Source organism: Nomascus leucogenys, unplaced genomic scaffold (assembly GCF_006542625.1).
Source record: "Nomascus leucogenys isolate Asia unplaced genomic scaffold, Asia_NLE_v1 000074F_53358_qpd_obj, whole genome shotgun sequence".
NCBI classification, from domain to species: domain Eukaryota; kingdom Metazoa; phylum Chordata; class Mammalia; order Primates; family Hylobatidae; genus Nomascus; species Nomascus leucogenys.
The window spans coordinates 1-10118 of NW_022096856.1; the positions used below are offsets into that span (position 1 = coordinate 1).

Here is a 10118-nt window from a genome sequence, read left to right on the forward strand (position 1 = left end):
TCTCTTGACCTTGTGATCCACTGTCTTGGCCTCCCCCAAAGTGCTAGGATTACAGGCGTGAGCCACCGCGCCTGGCCCTGAAATCTACATTTTTAAACTATTCTAATAGACTTACTGATTTGATTTGCTAATGAGTTTTTTCTTGATGTGGTAAAATGAAAACTTTCTCTTTTGCCACCTCTTTAGGATGACAGGTATTTTCTAAGTGGGTCTTTGGATGGAAAGCTCCGCCTTTGGAACATACCTGACAAAAAAGTGGCTTTGTGGAATGAAGTAGATGGTCAGACTAAATTGATCACAGCTGCAAATTTCTGTCAGAATGGCAAATACGCAGTGATTGGGACATATGATGGCAGATGTATTTTCTATGATACAGAGGTAAATGATTGTTTTTTGTAAATTATATAATTGTATACTTAGTAAACACTTCCATGGTTTTGGACAAGTTGTTTATCCCCTCTGGGCTTTAACTGTATTTTCTCTAAATAGAGACAAATAATACCATGTCTGTCTTAAGAGTTGGAACAGATGACTTTTGAGATGTCTTCTAATTCTAATTTTAAAAAAAATTTTTTGAGATGGAGTCTCACTCTGTTGCCCAGGATGGAGTGCAATGGAGCGATCTCGGCTCACTACAACTCCACCTCCTGGATTCAAGTGATTCTTGTGCCTCAGCCTCCTGAGTAGCTGGGACTATAGGCACGTGCCACCACACTCAGCTAATTTTTGTATTTTTTGGTAGAGATGGGATTTCACCATGTTGGCCAGGCTGGTCTCGAACTCCTGACTTCAAGTGATTAACCTGCCTCAGCCTACCAAAGTGCTGGGATTACAGGCGTGAGCCACCACGCCCAAGCAAAAAGAATTTTTTTATAGAGACAAAGTCTCATTCTGTCACCCAAGTTAGAGCGTAGTGGTGCAATTATTGCTCACTACGGCCTCGAACTCTTGAGATCAAGCAGTCCTCCTGCCTCAGCCTCCTGAGTAGCTAGAGTTACAGATACGAGCCACCACACATGCTCCTAATTCTAATATCTTAAATGTATGATTTATTTTTAGCATTTGAAATACCATACACAAATACATGTCCGATCTACTAGAGGGCGCAACAAGGTTGGAAGAAAAATTACTGGCATTGAGCCTTTACCTGGAGAAAATAAGGTACTACAGTATTCAAAACCATCTCTCTCCATACTATATGTAGATTCTTGAAAGTTCTTAATATCTTGGCAAAAAAATGTATTCTCTTTCTTGTGGAATACCGCTTTTCTTCTAGTTTTGAGGTGTACGTGTGTAACACCCTTTTTGGGTTGTAGCTTAGCTTGTACTAAAAGATGATATTTTTAACTTTTCATTTGATCTACTTTTAGATACTGGTAACCTCAAATGACTCCAGAATCAGACTATATGATTTGAGAGATTTGTCACTATCCATGAAGTATAAGGGTTACGTCAATAGCAGCAGCCAGATCAAAGCAAGTTTCAGGTAAATTGGCAATGAGATGTTCCCAAAAGAGATCAGGACATTTCTCCCCTAATTCCATTTTTCCATTGGTCTATGCCTTATGTTTAATGGGGTTCTTTTCACTTTTGCAAGTAGTAGTTTATCATCATGCAATACTTACCTTGTCCACCTATATAGTATATAGAATTCGAATTGACCCTGTTCTGCAAATGAACAAACCAAGACTCAGAAAATTAAGTGATTGGCCTGAAGTCATAGTTGTAGAGCCAAGATTAGAAGACTGTCATCTCTAGAGTTTTTGCTTTTGTACCTTTGTTTACGCTTTTAAGAGGGGGCTTACATCTCATCTCGCCACTCCCCTCCCCGCCCCATTGTCTTGAACCTTTTAGGAAAGGAAGGAACCTTTTAGGACTCTAAGAAAGCATTTTAACACCCCACAGCACAGTGTCTTGTATTCAAAACTTTACATGTCATTATTATTTAAATTTCTAATTTGGGTTCTGGACACTCTCCTGAAATAGGGTTAGCTACCTTTTCTTCTTTCTAGCCCTCTTCTTTTGCCCTTTTCTTACCAGTTCTTTTTTTCTTGAATTATACAGTAATTAATTCAATTGGTAAAGTATTCTGCTTCTGTCTTTCACACCTTAAATCATCATTCCTCCCAACGTGGATTAACTAACATCACAGTTACTTAGAGCTTTGATGCAAATACAAGTGCCAGGCCACTACATCCCATGTACACATTTAGAACATCTAGAATGAGACCATGAGTCTACATATTCAACAGGCTCCTTCAGGCGTTATTTTAGGTATCACAAAGTAGGAAGCACTGATAAAGGAAACCTTTAAACATATATACACACACATTTTATTTGCTTTTCCTTTCTCCCCCAAATTCAGCCATGATTTTACTTACCTCGTTAGTGGTTCAGAAGATAAGTATGTTTATATCTGGAGTACTTACCATGACCTAAGCAAGTTTACTTCAGTCAGGAGAGATCGTAATGACTTCTGGGAAGGTATTAAAGGTAAGTACATACTTGGCTTTTGTGTGTCTTATAAGAGAATCAAATTAAAGTGGATATGTACTAGAAGTAAATTCATGACCGGGCACAGTGGCTCATGCCTGTAATCCCAGCACTTTGGGAGGCCAAGACGGGCGTATCGCAAGGTCAGGAGATCGAGACCATCCTGGCTAACACAGTGAAACTCTGTCTCTACTAAAAATACAAAAAAAATTAGCCGGGCGTGGTAGTGCACGTCTGTAGTCCCAGCTACTCAGGAGGCTGAGGCAGGAGAATCGCTGGAACCCGGGAGGCGGAGGTTGCAGTGAGCCGAGATGGCACCACTGCACTCCAGCCTGGGCAATAGAGTGAGATTCCGTCTAAAAAAAAAGACAAAAAAAAAGAAGTAAATTCATTTAGGCATTATTTTAGAGAGGCAGTTTGACAATGATAAAGTGCCTTGCATTTGGCTTTGCTTGTTTTATCTATACTAAGGAAGAACTTTGGTCTAAAATTTGAGAAGTCAGGGAATTTCAGAACTTATATGTGATTTTTTTTAGAAAAGTTTTTGGGTTTTAAATCACTCTTAGTTACTTCTATGTTAGTTTTTAAGGATATTTGGCATATAACATACAGTATCGTGTTTGTCTTGGTATCCAATTTGTCAGTTATCCTGAAGTAAATTTTTTCCGCAGCCCACAATGCAGTTGTTACATCAGCCATCTTTGCACCAAACCCAAGTTTGATGTTATCTTTGGATGTGCAATCTGAAAAATCAGAAGGGAATGAGAAAAGTGAAGATGCTGAAGTTTTGGATGCCACACCTTCTGGTAAATCTTTACTTGTCCTATATTTTTTTCTAGTCAGCACTTAGTAGCCTCATTTATCTCATATGAGTATAATGAGGTTTTCACTAGTATAAAGAATATTTCTTTTTTCTTTTTTCTTAAGACAGGGTCTTGCTCTGTCACCCAGGCTGGAGTGCAGTGACGCAGTCACAGCTCACTGCAGCCTCAACCACCCTGGACTCAGGTGATCCTTCCATGTCAGCCTCCCGAGTAGCTGGGACTACGGGCCTACGCCACCATGCCCAGCTAATTTTTGTATTTTTTGTAGAGATGGGGTTTCACCATGTTGCCCAGGCTCGTCTCAAACTTCTGGGCTCAAGCAATCCACCCACCTCAGCCTCCCAAAGTGCTGGGATTACAGGCGTGAGCCACCAAAGAATATTTCTTGTTTGCAACTTAATGGTTGTCAGATATCCATTCCTGAACTTTTCAGTAATATATTTCCTCAAAGTTTTACCTGTTTTAAATTCGCCTGAGAATTAAAAATGAGAAATTTGGGCCTGGTGCAGTGGCTCACACCTGTAATCCCGGCACTTTGGGAGGCCAAGGCAGATGGATCACGAGGTCAGGAGAACAAGACCATCCTGGCTAACACGGTGAAACCCCGTCTCTACTGAAAATATGAAAAATTAGCCGGGCGTGGGGCGGGCGCCTGTAATCCTAGCTACTCGGGATGCTGAGGCAGGAGAATGGCGTGAACCTGGGAGGCGGAGCTTGCAGTGAGCCGAGATCGCGCCACTGCACTCCAGCCTGGGCGACAGAGCAAGGCTCCGTCTCAAAAAAAAAAAAAAAGAGAAATTTGGATGTTCATAACTATGGGTAACCATTCTCTTTAGAGAAGTGCAAACAATATATGCAAATGTAAAACTTCTTTATTACCTGTCTCTTCTACTAGTCCGTAATCTCTGGAAGACAGAGACTTTTCATGTCTTATTTATTGCTGTATTGCCAGTGTCTCACACAGTGCTTGCCTACACATAGTAGGTGCTTAATGAACATGTGCTGACTAAATGAATTAAACCCAAATGAAGCAGGGCTAATTTTTCTACTTGCCACAAGTTAACAGCTTCTTGAGATAGGTGGCTATTTACAAGTTTGTAATTTATTGCCATTTGTAGCGTATATGCTTTGAGAATGAGTATTAATTCCAATTATATACAGTGCTCATATTAGGAAGGGAGAAGAAACTGTCAACAAGTAATACTGAGTGCCAATCAGTTATATAAAAATCTGGGCCGGGCACGGTGGCTCACGCTTGTAATCCCAGCACTTTGGGAGACCGAGGCAGGCGGATTATGAGGTTGAGAGTTCGAGACTATCCTAGTCAACATGGTGAAACCCCGTCTCTACTAAAAAACTGCAAAAATTAGCTGGGCGTGGTGGTGCATGCCTGTAGTCCCAGCTACTCAGGAGGCTGAGGCTGGAGAATCGCTTGAACCAGGGAGGCAGAGGTTGCAGTGAGCCGAGATCGCGCCACTGCACTCCAGCCTGGTGACAGAGCAAGATTCCATCTCAAAAAAAAAAAAAAAAAGACCAAGGTGAGCAGATTGCTTGAGGTCAGGAGTTCAAGACTAGCCTGGCCAACATGTTGAAACCCGTCTCTACTAAAAATACAAAGAGTAGCCAGGTATGGTTGCGCACCTCTGTAATCCCAGGAGGCTGAGGCAGGAGAAGTGCTTAAACTCGGGAAGGTGGAGTTTTCAGTGGGCTGAGATTGTGCCACTGTACTCCAGTCTGGGTGACACAGCAAGACTCTTGTCTAAAAAATATATATATATATATGGCAGGTGTTGTGGTGTGTACCTGTAATCCTGGGTACTTGGGAGGCTGAGGCAGGAGTTCTTGAACCCGGGCAATATAGAAGACCAGCCCGGGCAACATAGAAGGACACCCAACTCAAAAAATATGTATATAATTTTTTTTAATTTTTAAATCGATTGCATAATAGTTTATTGATTGTATTGTCTCATGCTACAGATTACAAACAGGTCATAAAGCCACAGGAATAGATACAGTGTACAAAGAGTGCTTCTAAAGTATTTGAATGCTAAAAAGTTATCAAGTACTTTAATCTCAAGTAATTTTTTGTAGTATTATTTGGACTATCTACTCCACTCACGACACTATTCCTTCTGTCTGTGAAGAAAAATTTTGATAACAAAGATGAACTTCAGTCTAGCATTTCTTTCAGTACAAGATACAAAAATAAACCAAGTTAGAATGATTAACCTTTACTAAATGCCTGTTTAACTGCTTTCTGTTTTCTTTTTCTTTCCTTCTCAGAATCACATCCAGCTTCTGTCTTCTAACTTAAGTCATTTACGTTTTTTCTTTTTTTTTAACTTATGAATGAATGACGTGGTGTCGCTCTGTTGCCCTGGCTAGAGTGCAGTGGTACAATCATAGCTCACTGCAACTTGAACTCCTGTGCTCAAGCAATCTTCCTGCCTTAGTGTCCCCAGTAGCTAGGACTACACGTACTACCATGCCTGGCTAATTTTTTTTTTGGTTTTTTTTTTTGTTTTTTTTTTTTTGCTTTTTGATAGAGATGAGTTCTCATTATGTTGCCCAGGCTGGTCTCAAACTTCCAGCCTCAAAAAGGTTAGTCCTACTTTGGCCAAAGTGCTTGGATTACAGGCATGAGACATCACACCTGGCCTTTTTTTTTTTATTCTTTTCTTTTTTCCCAGTGCTACCTTTTTATATTCTATATACTTCCCCTGCATATTCCACAGGAAATTCTAGCTTTTAAAACAATTTGAGGAAAAGTAAAAAGTACGGGTTTTCTTTAACTTCTCAAAAATATACCACATTAACAAGGTTCAGTTAACTAACTGGGTCCTTTTTTAAGAGGCACAAATTTTAGTGGATTGTACTCAGATTTGTGTTTGTCATTTTGTACCCATGTAGGTGTAGTCTAAGAATAAGCTCTCTTAAACCCAAAATGTGGGATCACAAAATATATTCAATTGCCCTCTCTCTCTGTTCCTGACGTATTTGGCAATTCGAGCCTCAATTTTCTTTATGTGTAAAATAATGATGATAACCTAGTTTATAGGGTTTCAGTAAGAATTAGATATGACATGTATAGGCTGGGCATGGTGGCTCAGGCCAAGGCAGGAGGATCACCTGAGACCAGGAGTTTGAGACCAGCCTGGACAACATAGCAAGACCCTGTCTTCACAAAAAAATTAAATAATTAGCCGGGCACAGTGGCGCATGCCTGTAGGGAGGCTGAGGTGGAAGGATCCTTTGAACCCAGGAGTATGAGGTTACAAGTAAGCTGTGATGGTGCCACTGCATTCCAGCCTGTGCAACAGAGTGAGACTCTATCTAAAATATATATATATTTGTATATATATATATATATGTGTATATATATATGTGTATATATATATATGTGTGTATATATATGTGTGTGTGTGTGTATATATATATATATATATATATATATATATATATATATACTTGTACGTGTAAAAGTGCCTAGCAAAATGCCTGGCATATAGTAGGCATTATTGTTATCATTTTCATTATTATTGTGTCTTACAAAGCATTTTATATGTATGGTGAATTATTTTCTTCTCTATCCTTTCTCATATTCCTAAGTCCTTTGCTGCTGCTACTACTGTACAGCACTGCTATGAGATATGCCAAAAGGGTGGTAAAGGAATGTTCAAAGGCTTAGGATATGTTTTTAGCACATCTAAGTGAAACCATTTTGTGTGACTCATCCTGTCCACAACTTTCCAATTAAAGTTTGGATTATTTCTTCTTTTTTAAATCTCAAATTAAAATCTCAATTCTCACCTATGTATAATAAGTTAGTTAACACTGAATATTTTTATTAAATGCTTTTATGCAACTGGCAAATGTAAGAGGTAAGCATTTATGCCATTCAGCATAGTTACATAGCTTTTCAGTAAGGACCATATGGCAAAAGGTGCTGTCAGCATTCACACAGCAAACATGTGTACTTCATTTCATGGCAGTTTCAGTATGTCTGCTATACAATAAACCTTACTGGCAACCTCGCTAGACACCCCTGTTAGCAACAGACTTGCCCAGCTGATCCCATTCTGCCAGCACTCCAGTCCTGGGGCTGAATGACACACTAGCTTCTTGCCATGCAATGAAGCATTAGATAACTTAGATGCCTAGGCTGCCTAGGAATAAGTCCAAGCATCCAGGCCCCAAGAGACTGTAATATCCTCAAGCCAGGGAAAGACCAGCTAGGACAAGGTAAGTGAAAGTGAGCCTCAGAGCAGAGGAGAGATTCAGCAGAATGAAAGAATTACAGGAGCCACCCAGAAAAGGAGACTGAAAAGGTGGGGAGATGATCTTCTCCCCTGAAGGTGGAGGGTCATGGGCATGGGATAATTGTGGCAGCAGGCTTCATATTCCTTTAAAAATCAACTTAAAACTTTTTTTTTTACTTTTAAGGTATTACGAAGACAGATAACACAGAAGTTCTTCTCTCTGCTGACTTCACTGGAGCAATCAAAGTGTTTGTTAATAAAAGAAAAAATGTATCTTAATTTGAAATGGCATTTAAAATAAACATATCAGTAAGTTTCTATATGTATCAGAACTGAAAAAATATAGTGTTCCAGGCTAACATACTTTTTAAATTTTTATTGAAAGTTGTTCAAATATAATATATTTTTTGAGAGGCAGTGTTAATGATCTAGGAAACCCTGGGCCGATAGAGTAGAAAGGAATATGGCTAGAATAACATTGCCAAACATTAGGCTTTATGTTTTGTTATGTTTGTGTTTTCGTTGTATAATTATGAACATGCACAAGTTTCTGCATGAAAAGATATTAATATATTAATCACATGTATGTGCCTTTTGGTTACATGCATTAAATCTAACAGAGTTAAATTATTTCAGTGGCTCTTTTGGCCTCTTACTAGGGGGGATAGTCTTGTTTCTAGCTTAAACAATTTTTTTTTGCACAAAATTTCATTTTTAATAAAAGTGGTATCTTTTGACTGAGTTATTGTTTTGAAAATGTTATATAGGTTTCCAATAGGTCAACAACCATATGTAAATGGTTTTTATAAATTTCTCAATTTGGGGACAAGATTTTTTTGTGGTCTAAATTGTGGGCTTAAGATTCTTTTCTTTATATGTGTACATATAATTTTTTTTTTCTTTGCCACACTGGAGCACAATGTTTCTATGTAAAGAATTATTTTCATTCTTTATCCATGAGCACCAGGCTTTGCTCACTTAAAAAAAATTAAGCCACATTAAGGAGTGAGTCTTCTTTTTTACAATAATGTAAAAATGAAACTGTTTACATTTTTTTAAAGCATTGTAGTTTTTAAAAATTAAGCTGTTTTGTTTTGTGTTGTTGAATTTGAAAGCCTTTGTAAATATCAATATAATGTACCAATGAAATAACATCTGGGGCAATGAAACCCTGATCATGTTGTTGATGGTTAGCATATGTTTCTGAAAATTAAATATGTATTATTAAAAGTTGGTCTCCAACACTTGTTTAAACATGGCTTTATTTTTAATTGACTTCAGTAAATCAAGGAATGCAAGAAAAATAAACTCTTGTTTTAATCATTTAAATTTTAGCAACAGAAGACCAGATTTTAGATCCCTAAATTATAATGCATTAGTTACATGCCTTAAAATTTTTTAAATTCTAGCTTTAAATTGAACACTGCTAAGAATTCATCTATATGCTTATATGTTCTTTACTGCATTTGTTTTCAGCACGTAAGTGAGAAGTTGGGGAGCCACAGACATATCCTTGTTGATTAGCATGCTCCTAGAGTGTTCTAGGCTTTCTAGTAAATTACATATTGTTTGTTGCTTTTTTCTTGCCAGTCCTGTGCTTTCTCCCTCTCCCCTTCCCCCTCCCCTCTCCTCATCTCTCTTTGGTTACTTTGGCTTCCTCACTCTCCTGTACTCTCCCTGTCTGAATTGTTATGCCATTCACTTTCTAAAAACCAGGCACAGTTTCTTTAATCTCAAGGTCTGGGTGGCATTGTGATTGATCCCGTGTTTCTTTTTTAAACTTGATGTCTTCAGCTCTTTGAGGCAGCTTGGCTTTCACTGACTTCTGCCTGAGAACTTGTAGTCGGCTGTGGTGTTGATTGTTTTAACTGCAGATAATCAGGGTATTATTATATGACTATCTCCTGATAGGTTTTATATGGTTACTTGACCAAAAAGACAAAACGAGTTGGGATGCAAGCTTAAAAGCATAATACTGGCCGGGCATGGTGGCTCATGCCTATAATCCCAGCATTTTGGGAGGCCGAGACAGGTAGATCACCTGAGGTCAGGAGTTCAAGATCAGCCTGGCCAACATGGTGAAACCCCGTCTCTACTAAGAATACAAAAAATTAGCTGGGCGTGGTGGCGGGCACCTGTAATCCCAGCTACTCGGGAGGCTGAGGCAGGATAATCGCTTGGACCCAGGAGGCAGAGGTTGCGGTGAGCCAAGATCGCACCATTGCACTCCAGCCTGGGCAGCAAGAGCAAAACTCTGTCTCAAAAAAAAAAAAAAAGCATAATACTGACACTTGTTATTGCTATATGCATACACTGAATTTAAAATAAGGTAGCATCAAAATATATACCAAAAAATTGAACACTATTTCTCTTTAAAATGAGTATTAGATATTCTCTATAACGAGTGATATGGTATTATAAAAAAAAAAAGATCACAGGTTTTAGAGTCAGGTAAACTTGGATTTGCTTCCTTCCCGTTAGCACATTGCTTGGGCAAGTTATTTATCCTACATTACTACTACTTCCTTATCTGTAATATGGG

General features: G+C 38.7%; 1 protein-coding gene across 1 annotated transcript; it reads left to right on the plus strand.

Annotated features, from left to right (window-relative positions):
• Positions 1–186: 186 nt before the first annotated feature.
• LOC115834070 (WD repeat-containing protein 44-like) lies at positions 187–8818 on the plus strand (the record flags this gene model as incomplete). The annotated part of the gene is made up of 6 exons (XM_030808851.1): positions 187–378; positions 1060–1161; positions 1371–1486; positions 2366–2493; positions 3165–3299; positions 7761–8818. Coding segments are annotated over 6 exons (768 nt in total), but the record flags the coding sequence as incomplete, so codon positions are not given.
• Between the last annotated feature and the right edge of the window lie 1300 nt (positions 8819–10118).